We start from the raw sequence: 20,699 nt of genomic DNA on the forward strand, positions 1-20,699 counted from the left end.
TTTTCTTTTCTTTCAGAGTTTATTGTGTACACATACACTTCACAGGTTTTTTTTTTTTAAGTCTGTACACTTCACAAGACAGTACAAACTAGCTACAATGTGCTAGCAACACATCAGGACATTAACACATCCCAAGATTTTTGCCCTAAAACAGGCAATTGTGCTACTCCAACTCTCTGAGAGAGATTTTTCCAGCTCATGTCATGTGGCCCAGACACCTCCTCTTCTGTAACTTCCACTTCTGGAACTTCCACAAGCCCAAGCTCTATCTTTACTTCTATTTCATGTTCAGCTCAGTGCAGATACTCTGAGGCTTCACTTTTTCATCTTCATATCTGCTTCAATGGCACAGCGGCGCCCCCTGGTTCCCCCATCCTAGATGACAGGCAGACAAAGAAAGGGAGCATGAGTGAGTTAGCTATGAGGTAAGAGAAAAGGTGCAACAAGAATGCTGGGGATTTGGTTTTTGGGGGTAAGAGGGGTGAGAATCAGCAGAAAAATCCAGGAAATGAGGGGCATTTATCTGTCTTCCCACAGAGTGGGCTAAAAAGCACCTGGTAGTAGTGTGTGAGAGGAAATGTAGGACAGAGTACCTTGCTTCTGCCCACCATAGAGGTCAATGGAGTTCACCTGGGGTCCCACAGAATGACTATGAGTCATCCCACCCAGGTCCCAAATCATGTGCAAAGGAACAGGAAGAGTAAAAGATGGGTGGGAGAGTCAGAAAGGGCAGTGGATAGTGAGATTCTTAGCTAACATACCTGTCCAGCTGTTGATCCCTATAAGAAAGGCCTTTCCTGCAGACTGACCCTGGCACTAGTTCCCTAGCACCTCCTGAGTTGTTTTCCATGAGATCAGGACAATCAGAAGGCTTCTTTCCATCTGCTGCTCTCTCCCTGCAGCCCAGCTCCTTCCTCTTGTGCAACACTTTGCTGTCTTCAATAGATAAAAGATTCTATTAACCAGCCTTGCAACAACCAGCCAATTGTTTGGGGATCCAGAGTCACTGTTGCAGGCCAGTAGGAAAGAATGGAGATTACAGTGTTCTGTCTGTGGTATGGACTAAGGCCTGTAGGTAAGATGATCTAGTGAACACTTTTGCTGGGCCAGGCCATTTTTACATTTCTAACATGCAAGGACTCTAAAATTCTTAGAGCTCATGAACACAAGCTGCCTTTGAGGCAACAGTAAGTATAAAAATACCACCCTTGCATTTGTATAACACTTCCTTTTTTTTTCAAGCCATTTTATCCTCACAACATCCCTGTGAGGTACGCTGGACAGGCACCTCATTATATTACCTCCATCACACAGATGAGGAAAACAAAGCTCCAAGAGATAATCCAGAGTTTTAAGATCATGTGGTTTTCTAGGCTGATATCCTTCTATTACATCATGACTTAGTGCCTCATAATGAACAACAGAGAGTCAGAGTATTGTTCAAATTACAGAGGAAAATAAGTCTTTAGGCTAGCTTTACTAAGCTTACCTCCAATTCCACCAGCCACTACTGTATGTAGTGGTCACTGTTACTGAGATCTTTATCTTAAATTTTACTGAATGTTTGTGTATCAGTCATCACTCTTGAAATTTAATATTAGAGGAAAAGAAAAAACCCATATGCTGAGTATCTGTAGGTATGAGGAACACTTTTTAAAAGCCAGCTAGCAGTTGCTGCTCTGAGCAATCTTATATTTGTAAGAAAAGAACTGTCAAAAGGTGCAGTCAAGAAATGAGGAGCAGGTGCATCCTAGATCCTTACCAATAATACCTCATTTCAGCTCAGTGAAGTCATAAATAGTCCCTACCCAGCCCACACACACACACATGCAGAAAGACAGGAGTGCAGAAGAGAGAGTTTCTTATTCGATGACTTGAATAAACAGAAGTTTAAGACATTGCCACAGTCTGCATGTTTGATTTCCCTCTGCCACCCACCCCCAGCAAGAGCTGAGAAACTTTGTGGCAACACCACCCCTTGCAGCCATTCAATACTTACAAAGAGAGAGAGAAGGAAGGCAGGAGAGCCCATGGGGACACTGTCCTGTTAGAGGACAAACAAACACTGATCAGGTTCCACGGAAACTCTCAGCTGCAAGCACCCCAAACCTCAGGACAGAGACACAAGCACCACACACACGAAGACAAAAATTTTAAAACTCAAGAATAAGAGGAAAGAGATCCAAAAGCAATCTGGCCATTATGTCTCTGGAATAGCAACTGATGGTCCCCAAATGCTGCAAGCTAAGTTATTTCTCCCACCTTGTGAGCACTCTCCGAGAGGAGATAATTCATGCACTCAGCTCACAATTTCTCCCATGTGACTGGGTCTTCCAGTCACAGCAGGTTTCTTCAGTGTTTGGATGGGAGCAAACAACTACCATTTTAAAATCTTTATGTCTGTATACCATTGGAATGTAGAAGCCTGGAAGTACCAAGTAGTAACATAAGGTTCCTTGGATGCTTCAAACTTCTATCACTGGAACACTGGCACATAGGCTCTTCCTTGGTCTCCTCACCTTCTCTGAAGAATCCTGTTTGCGGGTAGAATCTCTCCCTCGAAGACTTTTAGCACTGATCCCAGACTCAGATGTCTGCATAATCAACTGTGTGGCCAGGAATTGCTGTAGGGAGAAGAAACAGAGTTGGCCCTAGAGACCTGATCCATCAAGGAAGAATGAAGACACCTTAGGCTTTGTAAATAGTAGTACAGTACTGTTCTGCAAACAGCATTCAAATACGTCTTGAACGATTAGGAGTTTTAGTTAGCACATTAGGTTTTTTGTTTTTTTTTTTTTTTGGTATGCGGGCCTCTCACTGCTGTGACCTCTCCCGTTCCGGAGCACAGGCTCCAGACGCACAGGCTTCAGTGGCCATGGCTCACGGGCCCAGCCGCTCCGCGGCATGTGGGATCTTCCCAGACCGGGGCACGAACCCGTGTCCCCTGCATCAGCAGGCAGACTCTCAACCACTGTGCCACCAGGGAAGCCCAGCACATTAGGTTTTAATTCTAGTTGTGCACGCTAAGGAATCGGAAAATGCCAAATAGCTCTAATTTGTTGTTGTTGTTATAATACAGCATCAAAATCTCTACGTTCTTACTCTATAGCACAGGGAATTATACTCAGTATCTTGTAATAATCTATAATGGAAAAGAATCTGAAAAGAATAGACATAAAAAATTGGGTTGGCCAAAAAGTTCGTTAGGATTTTTTTCTATAAAATGTTATCTGAAAAACCTGAACAAACTTTTTAGCCAACCCAATAGATATAAAACTGAATCACTTTGCTGTCCACTTTAGACTAACACAACACTGTAAATTAACTATATTTCAATTTTTTAAGAAAATCCTAAAAAACAAATCTCTATGCTCTAAGAATGAGAATGAGAGAGAATAAAACTAGATGAACTGAAGCAATTTAAGTAGACTGGCAGACTCTGCAGAGATAGACAACATCCCTCCAAGTTCAATATCCCAAAGGGTGCCTGGTAATGTAACTGTAGGATAAAAGTAGGTTCCCTGCAATGAAAAGGATCGTCTACCATGCACATAATTCATATCACTTAAAAATATATTCACCATTTTACAAAAATTTTATTTAAAAACTTCAGGAAACAATATATTTGCCCAAGAAAGGCAGAATATTCTCTCACAACTCTTTTACCAAACCAACATGAGAAAATCAACATGAATCCAGCAAGAACAAAATTGTGTCCCTGATGGCTATTCCAAGCAAAAACCACAACACCCCTTCCTAACATCAATACAAATCCTTCTCTTGAGTATTTTAAAATTCTCAGGATCCTCAAAGTACCTGGATCTGCTCCAAGACATCTCGCTGCATTTCTACTGCCATGTGATAGACATCGTGGTCTGAGCTATTATACATAACAGCATTCTGGAACATCAGCATAATGTCACGCTGAAATTCAGCTGTGCTGCGGATCAGTCCATTTTCAATGTTTTTCTTAATAGTTGACAAATCCATAGGCCTAAAAAACAGAGCAGGGGGAAATAGGAGCATAGAGGGGAAAAGGACTCCACTGGATCTCTGAATATATTATTACCGTATGCATTTCCTCATATATACCTTTAGTCCCAGCTGCCAGGACTCAAAACACCAAACCCTAAAACAAGTACTTAACCCCAAAACCAAATTCAGCCTGTATAGTAAGTACTGAGAAAGGTAATAAAGGAAGTTAATTCTTTTAGACTCAGTGATCCAGTCAGTGAAATAATTAGTTTAGCACTTGGTCATACATCAAAAACATCTGCTTTAAACTTTCTGTCTAGAGCAAAAGTCCACTAATACTGGACAACTTACAATTCAGGCCTAGTCAACATGCTGAATGGATCATGGCTTACCTCTGTACAATGCTGTGGTAGCCAGGTGCTATGTCATCTGTAACAGGCTGCAGGAAGACATTAGCATACCTGTCCAAAAAGAATATGGTGCAATTACTGACTTATCCTCCAAGAAGCACAGGTTAGGGAACTTGATCTAAGCGGCTGAAGGCTGTAAGAGCCAATGCCATCAGTCCTGTATAAGCGTACTAGACTTTTTTCTAATTATCAACAATGAGGAGGAGTAGGAGAAAATGTTCCTACTACTTGGTAAAGCCCACTCACCTATGATTAGCTGCAGCTCTCCATACAAGCATGATGGCTTTCTTCCAGATTTTCTGTGCCTGAATAGCTTCCTGATCCTCACTACAGACAGAGCTGAAATAAAGGAAATATGGGAGCCCCACTTGGCATAAGTCCAAAAAAAAAAAAGAGTCCTAATTATTTCTTGTCAGATATTTGTTCCAGACCAAGAAACAGAAGATGAAAAAATAAGACTAAAGAAAAGATCTTCTCCTACTTCTCACCTTCACTGCCTTGACCTCAAATAAAGAATCGCAGATACTCACAACTGTGAAGAAGCAGGGCTGCTGGGGATGGAGTCTGCCAGTGTGTGGGACTGCAGCGTAGCATTATGTATGCTAAAGCCATCGTCACTCTCACTCACAGGAGGCTCATTATCCATTTCTGACAAATAGCCTTCTCCTTGATCTTCTTCCTTAGGCTCCTCTAGGCTGGCCGCTTCACTGACTCCATCTTCCTCCTCATCCTCACCTGGGGCATCCTTAGACATAGTGTGCTCCAGTCAACAAATGGAAAGGACAGCAAAGCTATCCAGCAAAGCATCACTAAACATGATGTCTTTTGGGTTAGATCAGTTCTAGAAAATGACCTCACACTGTTTCCTGACTGAGCCCTCTATCACTTATACTACCATCTACTTACAGATACTGACTGATCAAATAACTTAGAACCTGGACAAAGAATAAGACCCAGGATCTTTTTTAAAGGAAGAAAAAAAAAAGCTACTTACTTAAGACTAAGCTAAGAGGCGTTCCTTCTTTCCCCTTGCTCTTGAGAGGAACTCTGACCCTGGGTACAAAGTTATCAAAAATAGTTTTTATTTTGTGTCTCATCTGATGGAGCAAGCTCACATCGCATTAAGTCTGTTTGTTACTACTGCTTTAGTAATTCTAATAAGAAAACTTTGGATGACTTTCTCTGAATAGTATAATTAATAATCTGATTTCTATATGCTCTCCCTGGCTCTGATATCCCTACTCACTCCAAATCACTCTGGATGTATCAAAGCTTCTTTGTGCATTATATGCAAAGAAAGGTCTGTGTGATATTCACAAACTCTTTCAATTAGGAAGCACCTGTTGCCATAGTACTCCCACTATGCCTAACTGTCCACTGCAGCTTTTCCCCATGAAACTCCTTAATCAGTCTCATCTCAGAGAATAATGATGCGAGTTTACTGAAATTCATTAAAAGGAAAATCTAGTCACACAGCAAGAGGAATAAAGAAAAGTCTGAAATACCTTTATCTGGCTTCCAAAAATAGTCCCTGATTCTTCTTTCAATGAGTCTGCAGAGGAGAGAAAGACTACCTGAAGATTTTTCCACCTTAGCCTTCCCCTTCCTATGGACAATAGTCCCCTGCAGCTCTCCTTTCCATGCTGACCTATTCTACCTCCTCTACTTGCCCACAACCCACAAATCCCTCAGAAGCCAAAGCAAATGATTTAAAGTTAGTTATAGAGTACATATTTCCTGGCTTTATTATTTACCTGACATTTCAAACTTGTGCTGAGTCTCTGACTCTAAAGGATCTTCAATGGGATTTGAGCCATGTGACGGAGACAACATGATTTCAGGGGATGCCTGAAGACCAAAAAGAACAAATACCTTAAGTCCTGGTAAATCACTACAGCTTATACATTATTCTTCAATGATAATGAGACTATACAAGAAATTCTAAGTCCTCCTACCCATGTAATATGATTCTAATTGTCACCTTAATAAAACAGGATTAAGTATATATAGCACTGATCATACCTATGGGCTTTGGACACATCAACATGTCAGAACTCAGGCATGCAACAGGAAAACCAAAGGCCTAAAATGTCACTTTTTACTTAAGATATAACCCTCCACCCCCTGCCCCCATCCCCCAAGCCCCCGATCTTAAATACCTCTGTCTTCACTGTTGTAATTGGAGTTTCATCGCCTCTCCTACTGGAAGCATCTGCTTCAGTAATTTCTCCAGTTGCAGTACTTCTGGGTTCCTCATCTAAGTCCTGACTCCTGAGTTCTGGTGGCTCCATACTCGTGGCTGGAACAACTCCAGACACTATTTCAGCCCCTGAAATGCCTTGCTCTGGTTCTGCAGGTTCCATTTTGATCTCAACACTGGGTTCCCTGATGTCCACCAGTTCATGGATTCCTTTGCTTTCTGTTTCTTCGAAGTCCAGCCTCTCTTGCTTGACCGTCATCTCTGGTGCAGGGAGAGGTACTGGCTTGTCCCGTTCCTGCTGGATAGGGTGCTCCCAGGGGCCAGGCAGGGATTGGGGATCATCATTCTCTTCACAGAATGACAGTGCTGCTTCCACTGCTGCCACATCCAGCACTTCAGGATGATCATCTACCTGTCCCATAATACATACACTGTTGAAGTCACAATAAGAAGCCTAAGTCCCTCAATTCATTAGCACCAAATGAGATGGCCTGAATCTGCAGCTTCTCTCTCCACCTTCTCCATGTAGCAGAAGCAACCAATGGACAGGTACTTGTCTGGTGCAAACCAGTTAACATAGGAAAGGCTGGGTACATGACTAGTATGTCAGCATCAAAGGGCTTTGGGACTACAGAGATGGAGATGTGAAGAAGCAGGAAAGTTGTTTATGTAATTCTTACTACAAGAAGCAAAGAGAGGCTGAGGAGAGAAGCCTATGTAGGACCCATGAGACATTCTTTGGGGCTTTGCTGAATAGTTACCTTGTCCTCAATGATGGCAATGATGTCCCCAACAGTCTCGAAGTCCAGCTCTTCACCTGTGTAAGACACAGCAATATCCATCTTCTCAGCCAGATCTAAATCTTCCTTCCCATCAATGCTAGGAGGCTTTGATCCTCCAGGGGCCTCTGCTACCCCTGACCGGAAACACTCTTCTTTGATAGAATTGATGATCATGGAGATTTCACTGCTATCCATGGAGACAGTCACAGTATGTGGATCCCCCACAGCCTCCATGGGAACACAGGTGTCAGGCTGACTCACTGAATAACAGGAAAAGAAAACCATCTCAGAAGCTTATTTGGTACCAACTGCCCACCTGGAGATCACACCAAAGCTGTGGACAGATGTCAAGCACCGATACACTTAAGCTCAGTAAAAGTTATCTTACATCTGTCTATGTTTTCTTCTCCTCAGTTTTATCTAGAAAAGTGAAAACATATTCTCAAGCCCATTCATATATGTACACTTAGCCCTTTTGCCCCAACACATAAATGCCCACCCACTTCTTCTCAAATCCTTGTTTTTGTAAGAATAAAGACGGCACAAGTCCACAGAGAACAGAAGGTGATGCTCTTGGTCACCTTTCTCTAACTGAAGCTCAAAATGAAATTTTGGATCTAGTTGCTGCTCAGGGCGTGGGTCAAGGACGCACCTGGAGCTATACTCTCAGGAGTGGAGACAGCCGGAGCAGAGGATGGTGCTGGCAGCGCAGGCATCATGACAATGGTAGCCTGGGACACAGACTCTACAGAGGGTGGCACAATTTTAACTGGAGGTTCACTGGCAACAGTAGTGAAGGAAGCAAGAGGTGTGGTGAACTGTGTAGGACCAGCTTCTAAAAGCCGGGAAAGAGTGGGAGCACCTAACAGACAAAGAGGTACACAAACGAGGTAAGAAGAAAGCACATGAGCAAGAAGCAAACATAGCCACTTTAAGACTCAACCAAGAAAATTTTTAGTCTCAAAGGATGAAAGTAACTCCTCTGTTAAATAAGCTCATTACCTATATCCTTATTTTTTCAAACCTTACTTAAGATCTTCTGCCAAGTTAGGAATGACTCAAAGCACTAGAATACACAGCTCACATGAAAAATGAGTGGTAATTTTTTTAAAAAGTTATGAATAAATCTGTCCCTTCTACTGAAGTTAAGCATACTATAAACCACCCAAATTTAACACCACTCAAATACCAAAATCAAATATTTGGCATTTTTTAAAACTCTTTTTTGCTTTACATTTTTTACCTCATTTAATTCTCACTACATCGTTGTGAAGTATATATATTGCAATTAATAAAAGAGGAAACTGAGGCTCAAGAATTAAGTTACCTATCCAAGGTCACAAAACCAGTGTGTGGCAGGCCTGAGACTCTTTAAGACTAGTGTTCTAGTTCCAAATCTTGTCTGCCTATGCTATAGTCTCAAGTATCCCTAGCACTCTTTTGTGATTTTTGCACCTTCACCATTAACTTCACTATTCCTCTCATTCAGTATCTATGCTGTGGTCATCCAGGACAGTCAGTATTTTGAAGATGAAATGGATTTACAATTTCAAGCACCATGTGGTTTAACAGGTAAAGTAGCTCCAAGGTTGGGCTTTAAATCTAGGATTCACAATTGCTTAATAACAAAGGCTAGAAACCAAGAGCAGTCAATGCCATATTCAACATCTCTAAAATAAAGTCGACAACAGAAAAGTAGTGACTTACCTGAGGCAGCTGGGGAGGCTGCAACAGTGTTGGGTGTTTGCTGCATCTCCCCACCATGTATCATGGGAAGGACCCCGCCTACCTCCAGGAGGACACCTGTACTGTTCAGGTGGCCAGAAGCCACAGCCATTTCACTCTCATTGACCTACCAGGGAAGAATAGAGGTGAAGGCTACACTCAAGCTTTCCTTTAGATTACCACTTCCCAAAAAAGCTCCAGCAGTTGGCCAAACTTCATGAAACTAAAAGTTAATATCCAAAGAAAATGATTTCAGACCCAAGGGAAACTCTGATTTTCAAAACTTATTGACAAGAGTTCTCTGGAGAAGAGAACCAAAGTAATTATGGCTTCAGATACCTCAGGACCCAAGGATACTATCAACTATTTTGTTTTGTTTTTAAGTTAACATTTAACTAGGAGATCTCTTCCTCTTTTGAACTTTTTTTCCATGTTATATTTTAGGTCCCAGGCACTCCCTTCCAAATTACTTAATCACCACAGCTCTCAAACACCCACAGAAGTCTCCATACCAGTCTGGGGCTAGTAGGCAGGAGGCTGCCCTTCTTCAAGAGCTCTGACAGCAGAGGGGAGGGGGGTGGAGTTGCTTTCTGTCCAAGCATCTTTTTCTGGGGTGAATCATCTGTTACTGGGGTCATGGGGGCTTCTAAGGGTGCAGAGCCTGGAGGAAGGGTGTCAGGAATTCCAGGAAACGAGGTGACTGGGGTACTCGGCAAAGTCCCAGGGGTTACCTAAGAGACAACAGAGAACCTTTATCTGACTTCTCAAACTCAGGAAGGTTCCCTACTAATCTGGATGGGTTAGTGTGTCTACCTATTACTTTATTAGTCCTGAGTGGAACTGCCCAGAAACCCTCTACCCATCTTGCTCTCAACCACACCTTTCTTTCCCATAATTTTTTCTCTTCCACTCACTCAAACCCAAAATGACTCAACCATTCCACCCAACTTGCCTTTTATAAACTCCTTACCCACTACCAATATTATATTTACAGAGAAATCATCCTATATTTCAGCAGGAATTTCATAAGACCAGTACACTTACAAGTAATTCCTTAAGTTAGTCTTTTACCTATCTCTAAAAATGTCAAAAGCCTCAATGTTTTTAGGTCCATTCTTATCTTAGAGCACAGAACATGGTAAATTATGTCTTTAGCATTCAGACCAAGAGAGGAAATTGCCTCTAAGCCAAAAAGTGGTTTCCTCATCACTCAGCTCTCTTCTGGCTTACTGCCCCTTTGCTGATCAATTCCTGTGGATAGAAATATACTCACCCCAGAGGTGGCCTCTTCCATAGTGGTTGCAGTCAAGTCGGCAAGTGGATAATCACCTCCTGGGGAGGCAGAATCTATAGGAGAGCGAACCATCACAGTAGGTAACCTCCGAGGGGGTGTTTTTACTGCTTGACGAGCTAGAACATAGAAAAGAACAATTTCTGTCTTCAAGATTAAATAAATAAAGCTAGACTCTATTATATAAGAAAGGACAAATAGGGATGTTACATTACTAAGGCAGCATTAAGAATCTGGATTAGAAAGCCTTCTTTACAAGTTTTAAGCCTAATTTTTCCAATGAGCAATTCTCACCCTAAGCAAACTTGTGTACCCTAAAGGTCCTTGGAGTAGGAAAGTAGTTTAAACATCCCTCAATATCCTCTTCAACAACTTAAGATTCTACTTTTAGCAAGAGGGAAAGACCTCAATGGCTCAAAGCATGTATTCCTAGAATTAGAAATGCTTAAGTTCCTCCCCTTATCCAATGACTAAGTTAGTCTCAATCTTTTTACAGGCTTAGACTTCTAAAACCTTGTTTATGTTCAATACGTTATTATCAGGCTTTTGTGTCTTAAAAGAACACAAGGTCTAGTGAGACCTCAGCAGAGCTCACTTTCTAAGAGTTTCTTCCTGGACATAAAGGGACGTTTTTATTCTGGTAAAAGAGAAGATGACAGAGAAAACCATGCAACTGGAATTAGTAGATTCTGTGTTAACAAACAGTCTTCAACTGTCATCGTCATGTAGTAGTGTATAGTTGTTAAACAGAGTCACTAGGTTCTCCTTACCCTGATAAGCTGCATCCGTAGCCTTCCTCTTTACTTCAGCCTCCTCTTCCTCCAATTTCTTTTTCCTAAAGAGGAAAGTAAGGGTTAGATCCTAGCTGGCTGTAGCTCCTTCACAGTGCCCTCACAAGGAAATTTTTTTGCCAGGCTAGCACTTTCTACAGGAAAAACCTAAAAAATAAATCTTTATCAGCAAAACAGGGAATTTTGAGTATTCTGCCTAACTACCCGTTCTTTACCCAGGCAAACTAGAGCCACTTTTAAGTTAGAACTAAGTTATGTTCTCACACTGAAATATTCTATTACATTACCTTCTAGGACTCACTACCCCCTCCCAGCCACCAGGCCACCCTGCAGCTTTCCCTTTCCAGAATCTCTCAAGTCTAAAGGGATGGCAGATGTAAGAAATAAGCCAGGTTACTTAAGAAGAGGATAAAAAGAGAAAAAGGAGTACAGATGGAAGAACAGTATAATATAACCCACATCGCAATGTCATTGCAAAGCTCATCCAGTCTGCTGTCCATGTGCCCAGCTTGAATTAGTTCTGCATCTCTTTTCAGCCGTCTGTAGGATGAGAGGTAGGTAGACTGGGTTTTTTTAATCTATTTTAAAAATTCTGACTAGTATAAGCCAGCCCGATTTGTCTCTCCCAACCATTTTGCATTCTCTGATAAGTACCTATATTTTTCCTGGGTTTCCTTTATCACTTTCTTTAGTTCCTCAACTCGCTCAGCAGTCAGTTTCCGAACAATGACATCTTCAACAGTTTCTACCACTTCTCCCTTTTCACCCCGTTTCCGTCTATGGAAAAATTTAAAAAACAAACAAACAAAAAACAGGCACACACTTGAATAAGAGAACATTTTCTCCTACTCCCACTTGCTTTCTTTGGGCCTTCTCCACCATCTAACCAGAGATAATTTCTAACTTTTATCACACCATGATATAAACATAAAAAAATCAGACTTCCACGGTAAATATTCTCCACTAAAGAGATCTGGCGGGCTTCCCTGGTGGCGCAGTGGTTGAGAGTCCGCCTGCCGATGCAGGGGACGTGGGTTCGTGCCCCGTTTCGGGAGGATCCCACATGCCGCGGAGCGGCTGGGCCCGTGAGCCATGGCCACTGAGCCTGCGTGCAACGGTGAGAGGCCCGCTTACCGCAAAAAAAAAAAAGATTTGGCTCAAGTGCCTGGCTTTGTACTCACTTTGGGGTCTCAGTGGTCTCTAGGAGCTCTGAGTACTGGGAAGCACAATGCTATGGAAAAAAGTGAAAATATGATGAGCAAACCTAAAAAGGAATGACCTTTCAAAGTTTCAACATATTAGACTAAAGTTTAGACAGGGGAGCTATATTTAAGGTAGGAGTAGCTTCTAGGACAAATTACTTTGCAATCAAATTAGTTCAAAATAATCAATACCATAACACAGAAAAGGAAGTCTTCTGGCGTGGAGTTTGTCTATTTGAGGAAAGACAAGCTAAGAGCCAATATTTATATTTAATATCTACTGAGTAGTTACCGTACGCAAGGAACTGTGCTAAATGCTTTCTAGGTATTACCTCAACTAAGTATTTTCAACAATCCTGAATCAACTTTTATCCCTATTTTACAAATCAGAAAACTGAGGCTCATGGTTCAAAGTTTTCAAGTGGAGTCATATTAAACCCAGATCCATCTAATGTACAAGACTGGCCTTTTAACTGTTATGCTACACTAACAAGAACAGTTTGTAATAGTGTGGGCATACACGGATGGATCGGCAAATATTGAGAAAAAGGAAAAGTATTCTCAAACTATTCTTCATGGTACAAAAGCCTTGTGATTAAAAGGGCAGGACCTGGTCACACTGGTCAGAATGGCCATCATTTAAAAGTCTACAAATAACAAATGTTGGAGAGGGTGTGGAGAAAAAGAGAACCCTCTAACACTGTTGGTGGGAATGTAAATTGGTGCGGCCACTGTAGAAAACAGCACAGAGATTTCTCAAAAAACAAAAAATAAAACTACCATATGATCCAGCAATCCCACTCTAGAGCATATATCCAGACACAACTATAATTTGAAAAGATACATGCAACCCTATGTTCATAGCAGCACCATTTACAAGAGCCAAGCTAAGACATGGAAACAACCTAAATATCCATCGACAAGTGAATGGCTAAAAAAGATATTCACAGACATAGAGAAAAGACTTGTGGTTACCAAGGAAAAGGGGGTGTGGGGGAGGAAAGGATGGGGAGTTTGGGATTAGCAGACGCAAACTATTATATACAGGATGGATAAACAACAACGTGCTTTTGTATAGCACAGGGAACAGTATTCAATATCCTGTGATAAACCATAATGGAAAAGAATATGAAAAAGAATATATGTACATATAACTGAATCACTTTGCTGTACAGCAGAAATTAACACATTGTAAGTCAACTATACTTCAATAAACTTTAAATAAGAACAAATAAATAAGCAAGATACTTTAAGACCAAAAAAAAAAAAAAAAAAAGGCAGGACCTGGAAGGGAACCCACTTCACATCTCAAAAAGTGCTCTAAAAGAACGCTTACTTGCGAACTTACTTTTTGAGAGAACCAGTCTGGAGGGCGGCCAGGTTCTGCAAAGGGCTTGATTGCTCTGCTAACTGATACCCTACAAAATTAGAAAAGCCTTATCACATACCAAATTGAAAAAAAAAGACAGAAGGTATACTGAGGTTTACAGTACAAACTCTGGAGTAAAAAACTGTCACTGGGAGGGCTTCCCTGGTAGCGCGGTGGTTGAGAGTCCGCCTGCCGATGCAGGGGACACAGGTTCATGCCCTGGTCCGGGAAGATCCCACATGCCATGGAGCAGCTGGGCCCGTGAGCCACGGCCACTGAGCCTGCGCGTCCGGAGCCTCTGCTCCGCAACGGGAGAGGCCACAACAGTGAGAGGCCCGTGTACCACAAAAAAAAAAAAAAAATTGTCACTGGGAAATATTCTGGAATATGTGACTATGAAAAATGACATAGCTACTGAAAAGTCATTTTAGAGGGAAAGCGTTATTGCTAAACAGTTTTCCTACATGATGTATTTCCTGAGTGAAGGGAAGTTATTAGGACCTAGTAAAGTATCATTTCTGTTCATTTGGGAAATATTTTTTTTTTTTTTTTTTTTTTTTTTTTTTTGCGGTATGTGGGCCTCTCACCCTTGTGGCCCCTCCCTTTACGGAGCATAGGCTCCGGATGGCTTCACCAGCCTAGCCGCTCCGCGGCACATGGGATCCTCCCGGACCGGGGCACGAACCCGCGTCCCCTACATCGGCAGGCGGACTCTCAACCACTGCGCCACCAGGGAAGCCCCATTTGGGAAAATATTTTTATGTTGATCTTGGTTCTTTCGGAAAACATCTGTCATTTGGGAAGCAATCTGTAAAATATTCCAGACCCCAAAAGTAATCTTTTGATCTATTAATACAGCTCTTAGGAATATAAGAAAATAACAAAAGAAGCAAGCACCAGAAAGAAAGCACCATGTAGACTTGACCAGACTGATGAACAGTTAGGTTTTTCCTAAATGCCTGCAAGAGGATGTTTAACTTATGGCACTTCACCTCTAGAAAATATTAAAAACCCATAAAAATAACTATGAAGTATAATATATGTGGTGATACAGAATGTACTTATAACATAATATTAACTGAAAAAAAGTGACACAATTTTCTGCTTTGATGCACTCATATGACTTTTTAAAAAGTTACAGGTATAAAGACAAAGGAAGAAACAGGCAAAAATGAAAACAGACTGAAATTGCTTGATGCAAGAGTGTGAAGGGGCTTCAACTCTGTCTATTTCTTTAAAAGATCTGAAGGAAACATGACAAAATATTAAGATTTCTTAAATCCAGGTACCAGATACATGGGCATTCTGTATTACTCGCCCTATTTTTCTGTGGCTGAAGTATTTCACAACTTTAAAAACAAAAAAGTTTTGAATTTTGTGTTGGGATAATGGTTTCAGAGTTCTTTCATAAAAAATTTACTTTAACATTGTTATGTGGATAGCTATCAGCAAAAAATAAAGTTTGAGCCGTAATTTACACCTTTCTTTATACCAAGAAAAGCCCCCAAATCGATCAAAAATTTATATATTTTAAAAAATGTAACCATAAAAGTACTAGAAGGGGCTTCCCTGGTGGTGCAGTGGTTGAGAGTCCACCTGCCGATGCAGGGGACACGGGTTCATGCCCTGGTCTGGAAAGATCCCACATGCCGCGGAGCGGCTGGGCCCGTGAGCCATGGCTGCTGAGCCTGCGCGTCCAGAGCCTGTGCTCCGCAACGGAAGAGGCCACAACAGTGAAAGGCCCGTGTACCGCAAAAAAAAAAAAAGTACTAGAAGGAATCAAAGGAGAATTATTTTATAATCTCAGACTAGGTAAGAACTTTCTAATTATGTCACAAAATCCAGGAGCTATAAGAGAAAATTATTAATAAACTACATTTTAAAACTCTTCATGTAAAAATATTACATTAAGCAAAGCCAAATAGCAAAGTGGTTTAAAAAAATGCACCTCAAAATAGACAAATGGCTAATCTCCCTAATATATAAGGAGTCACCCCACCCCCCCATCCCCAGTCAAAGAGAAAGACTAATAGTCAAATAGAAAAACAGGAAAAAGCAGTTTACAAAAAAGGAAATACACGTGGCTCTTCAACACAAGAAGATATTTAACTTCACTCATCATAGGATAGATGCAAATGAAAGACATGAGAACTATTTCAAAGTCTGATCTTACACTGTCAAAGATCAAAAATACATAACACCACATTCTATGAACCAGGCCATAGAAAAACAGGTACTATGACATATTACCAATGGGAGTATAAATTGAAAACAAATCTCTGAGTAGGGTAATTTGAAATACTTACCAAATTTTATAAACGTATATATTCTTTGACTCAATAATTCTACTTTCAATTTATCTTAGATACAATTCATACATAACTATGCAAGGCTATATTTATATTAGCAAATGTCCATCAACAGAGTTCTAGTTAAATAAGTTATGGTACTGCATAAAACAATATCATGCAGCTGTTAAAAAAAATGAGCTAGATCTTCATATAAAAATATACAAGGGTCTAAGATACAGTACTAAGTTAAAGAAAAAAAAGCAGCAGTGATAAGGTAAAGAACACTGTGCATTATATATAACCAGTTGTGTTTAAAAAAGAGGGGGGAAAAGAAAATATTTATTTATTCATGTATACAAATTTAATGGCAGAGAAACACACAAGAAACTGCTAACCCTGGGAGATAAGATACAGTGATGGGAGGAAAACACTGTATACCATTTAAAAAAAAACTTTTATTTATTTCTTCATTTATTTTTGGCTGCTTTGGGTCTTCATTGCTGCACACGGGCTTTCTCTAGCTGCGGCGAGTGGGGGCTACTCTTCGTTGCAGTGTGCAGGCTTCTCACTGCAGTGGCTTCTCTTGTTGTGGAGCATGGGCTCTAGATGCGTGGGCTCTAGTTGTGGCACACAGTCTCAGTAGTTGTGGCTCGCGGGCTCTAGAGCGCAGGCTCAGTAGTTGTGGCACACAGGCTTAGTGGCTACGCGCCATGTGGGATCTTCCCGGACCAGGGTTCGAACCCATGTCCCCTGCACTGGCAGGCGGATTCTTTTTTTTTTTTTTTTTTTTTTTTTGCGGTACGCGGGCCTCTCACCGCTGTGGCCTCTCCCGTTGCGGAGCACAGGCTCCGGACGCGCAGGCTCAGCGGCCACGGCTCACGGGCCCAGCCGCTCCGCGGCACGTGGGATCCTCCCGGACCGGGGCACGAACCCGCATCCCCTGCATCGGCAGGCGGACTCTCAACCGGGCAGGCGGATTCTTAACCACTGAGCCACCAGGGAAGTCCCAACCATTTTGAATTTTGAACCTTATGACTTAAGTACCTCTTCAAAATATAAATACAATTTAAAATTTTAAAGTTTTACTTAAGTGTTCTTCTACTATTTTTTTTATAAAAATGTAAGAAAATATACAGATTAGATTCTATTTCAATTCAGTTTACTTGGTATTTTGTTTAAAAATGAGTTCAGTTGGGCTTCCCTGGTGGCGCAGTGGTTGAGAGTCCGCCTGCCGATGCAGGGGACACGGGTTCGTGCCCTGGTTCGGGAAGATCCCACAAGCCGCGGAGCGGCTGGGCCCGTGAGCCATGGCTGCTGAGCCTGCGCGTCCGGAGCCTGGGCTCCGCAACGGGAGAGGCCACAACAGTGAGAGGCCTGCGTACCACACAAAAAATAAATAAATTTATTAAAAAAAAAAAAAAAAAAGAGTTCAGTTTATATTTGAGTTATATTTAAGTTCAATCTGAGATTTACCAAATTAGTGTGCTTCATTTTGTCACAGGATTTACCAGCTCGAGAACAGCTGCTACTTGGAAGATCCTGGTTTCATCTTTGAAAACTTATTTGAAAAATACATAAAATTGTATAAGTGCTAAGTGTGACCAGCAATGGTGCTTTGGTAAATTCATTTAATGGTTAAGGTAGTAGAGATATACCATACAAATGCAAATTTGTATATTAAGTAATCTGAACACTTAAGACAATTAAAAGGTGTCCTTAGATCCTGAGAGAAAAAAGAGGGTGGAAAAAAAGTACTAATGTTAAAAATGAAAGCGTATGTCCTGGTAGCAAAAAAGACTGGAAACCACACACAGTCCTATTTTCTGGCACTTAAAAGAAATACTGAGTGCTAAGACAATTCAACAGGGAAAGAATAATCTTTTCAACAAATACTGAGTCCTGGGACAGTTGCATACCTACATGCAAAAGAGACTCCTGCTATATAACCTACACAAAAATTAACTCAAAATGGATCAAAGACTTAAATGTGGAGAGTTGAAAGCTGTTAGAAGAAAATATAGACGTAAATAGTTTCTTAGCTATGACAACAAAAGCGCAAGCAACAGAAGAAAAAATAAACTCGTATCAAAACTAAAAACTTTTGTGCTGTAGACAATACCAACAGATATCAACAATACCAAAGAAAGGCAACACACAAAACAGGAGAAATATTTGCAAATCATCTATCTAACAAGGGATTTGTGTCCAGAATATATAAAGAATTGTTAAAACTCAATAATAAAATGAAAACAATCCAAAAATAATCCAAACGCAGACATTTTTACAAAAAAGACAAACAAATGGCCAATAAGAACATGAAAACATGCTCAACATCACTACTGGTCATCAGGGAAATGCAAATCAAAACCACAATGAGATACCATTTCATACGCATTAGTACAGCTATAACGAAAAAAGACAACAATAAATGTTGTCAAGCATGCAGAGAAATTGGGGCCCTCATTTATTGCTGATGGGAATGTAAAACAGTGGGGCCACTTTCTAGTTTGGCAGTTCCTCAAAAAGTTGAATAGAGAATTACAATATGATCTAGCGATTCCACTCTTTCAAGACAACTGGAAACATGTCTGCACAAAATCTTGTACACGAATGTTCATAGCAGCATTAATTATAATAGTTAGAAAAATGGAAACAACCCAAATGTTCATCAACTGACAAATGGTAAACAAAATGTGGCATACCCACACAAGGGACTATTATTTAATCAAAACAAGGACTTCTCTGGTGGTCCAGTGGCTAAGAATCTGCCTTCCAATGCAGGGGACGAGGGTTTGATCCTTGGTAAGGGAACTAAGATCCCATGTGCTGCGGGGGAACCAAGATCCCATGTGCTGCAGGACAACTAAGCCCGCGCGCCACAACGAAAGATCCCGCATGCTGCAACTAAGACCTAATGCAGTCAAATAATATTTAAAAAAAACAAAACAAGGAATAAAGTACTGATACATACTCCAACATGAATGAACCTTGAAATCACTATGCTAAGTGAAAGAAGCCAGTCACAGACAACCACAAGCTATATGATTCCATCTACATGAAATGTCCAAAATAAGTTACCTATAGAGAGACAAAGTAGATGAGTGGTTGGTGGGGAAGGGGGAGGGGAGATGTTAGAGAGGTAAAGAGGAGACTGTAGAATAACTGCTAAGGGATAAGAGGCTTCTTTCAGGGGTATTTAAAATGTTCTAAAATTAGACTCTAGTGATGGTCTTACAATTCTAAATATACTAAATTCTGTGAATATACTGGGTTAATTTTATGGTATGTGAACTATATCTTGATAAAGCTGTTAAAAAACAAAGGTTAACAAAGGTTAACTACTGGAATCCACCGGTATTAAAAAAAAAAAAAATACCCGACAGTTTCTAATACCCAAGAAAGCAGACATCCTAGATACCTTACCAATTTTGATCTCCACTCCTCATAACGGAAGACGCTAAACACAGCTTCTCTCGGATGGACCATGGCTCTGTAGGGCCAGTACTCAGCAGCTTATGTTCTGAAAGAAGAGAAGACTTGGAGACAACCACTGAGACACTAATTCCAAGCCCCAAAGGGAGGACTAAAAGCCTAACACAAAACATCTCAACCTATAAGGACAAAGTGAGCCACTATTACCAAATCTTGATTTTCATCCCTCTAGTAAACACCACCACTAGGGTGATGCCTATTCATTGCATGAGAACTGCACTGAGTATATGGCAAAACATTTTTTCTTCAAATGCCATGGTTACTCTATGTTTTTTTTTTTAAGTCATTTATTTAGAGCAGTTCTCCCCAAAGACCCAGTTTTAAGAATGCTTTATTCCAGGGACTTCCCTGGCGGTCCAGTGGTTAAGACTCTGCACTTCCACTGCAGGAGACACAGGTTGGATCCCTGATAGGGGGAACCAACACCCTGCAAGCCCCGCGGCGTAGCCAAACAAGAATTCCAATTTGGACGCAAGGGCTATTTCCCAGGATTCCGAGCGGCCAAACCTCCCACCCCCACCACACACTGCCCCACCTCCTTCTTAGCATAAACTTGTTTACTTCTCTCAGGAACACCCACTCCCCTTTAGCTGTTGGGCCTAAAAGACCTTTTCATTCCGTGAAACGGGGGAAATGGCTGAGATGCACGAAATGCAATTTTCCCCCAGTGGCAAAAAAAGCTCACGGTTAAGATACCCCATTTCTCTGTGAGTACGGGCCTCACAAACGTTCGTCAGAAAACGACTCTTTGAGACGCCGGCCATTCCATATAGCTGTCGTGTGGACATTTTTGTCCACACGCCCGAGCCTCTGAGGCACCTTTTTTCCTCTCACTCTGCGGAGCTCCCAAACATACAAGGACTCCCTGAGGTGCTTCTCTCAAAACTCCGCGGCCTTACTGAAACAAGACTCTACGCTTCTAGGCCCCCAACCGTTGGCCTTCACAACGCCGGTCGAGCGCAGGTCTTTGGCGGCCCTGGTGGGCCCTCAGGCAAATCATTGCTCCTACTCTCTAAGAGTGTGACAGAAATCTGTTGCCTGGCCTTGGCTCTACAAACACCTTCCACACAAGAGCAGCGCAATTACTTACTGCCCGTTCCTGTCGCCATCTTGGCCTCGAAGTCTCCAACCCCTGAAGGAAGACCAACTGGTAGGGCTAAAGCCCGCGGGA

The 20,699-nt window shown here is 41.4% G+C and overlaps 1 protein-coding gene across 19 annotated transcripts; it reads right to left on the bottom strand.

Annotated features, from left to right (window-relative positions):
* Positions 1 to 20,695, bottom strand: LOC131755057 (bromodomain-containing protein 8). Of its 19 annotated transcripts, XM_059061245.2 has the most exons (22): positions 20,619 to 20,680; positions 19,460 to 19,556; positions 13,725 to 13,794; positions 12,356 to 12,405; positions 11,829 to 11,951; positions 11,634 to 11,714; positions 11,154 to 11,218; positions 10,366 to 10,502; positions 9,605 to 9,823; positions 9,075 to 9,219; positions 8,020 to 8,229; positions 7,347 to 7,627; positions 6,545 to 6,997; positions 6,140 to 6,233; positions 5,891 to 5,937; positions 4,916 to 5,130; positions 4,632 to 4,724; positions 4,368 to 4,436; positions 3,817 to 3,994; positions 2,520 to 2,624; positions 2,000 to 2,044; positions 1 to 375 (listed from the first exon to the last, which is right to left on the bottom strand). In XM_059061245.2, exons 1-22 carry the CDS (start codon positions 20,635 to 20,637, stop codon positions 316 to 318), a joined length of 2,856 nt encoding a protein of 951 aa, XP_058917228.1. In that variant the 5' UTR covers positions 20,638 to 20,680; the 3' UTR covers positions 1 to 315. The 19 variants fall into 19 exon arrangements, with proteins under 19 accessions (XP_058917228.1, XP_066887804.1, XP_066887803.1 ...); XM_067031703.1 differs by lacking the exon at positions 13,725 to 13,794 and having other exon boundaries at positions 20,619 to 20,686; XM_067031702.1 differs by lacking the exon at positions 11,634 to 11,714.
* Between the last annotated feature and the right edge of the window lie 4 nt (positions 20,696 to 20,699).

Source organism: Kogia breviceps, chromosome 4 (assembly GCF_026419965.1).
Source record: "Kogia breviceps isolate mKogBre1 chromosome 4, mKogBre1 haplotype 1, whole genome shotgun sequence".
In the NCBI taxonomy this organism is placed as follows: domain Eukaryota; kingdom Metazoa; phylum Chordata; class Mammalia; order Artiodactyla; family Physeteridae; genus Kogia; species Kogia breviceps.

Coding starts and splice junctions, on each gene's coding strand:
- LOC131755057 (XM_059061245.2), bottom strand. Junction 6,234..6,544: donor TTACAACAGTGAAGACAGAG/GTATTTAAGATC, acceptor TTTGGTCTTCAG/GCATCCCCTGAAATCATGTT. Junction 4,437..4,631: donor AGAGCTGCAGCTAATCATAG/GTGAGTGGGCTT, acceptor CTTTTTGGACAG/GTATGCTAATGTCTTCCTGC.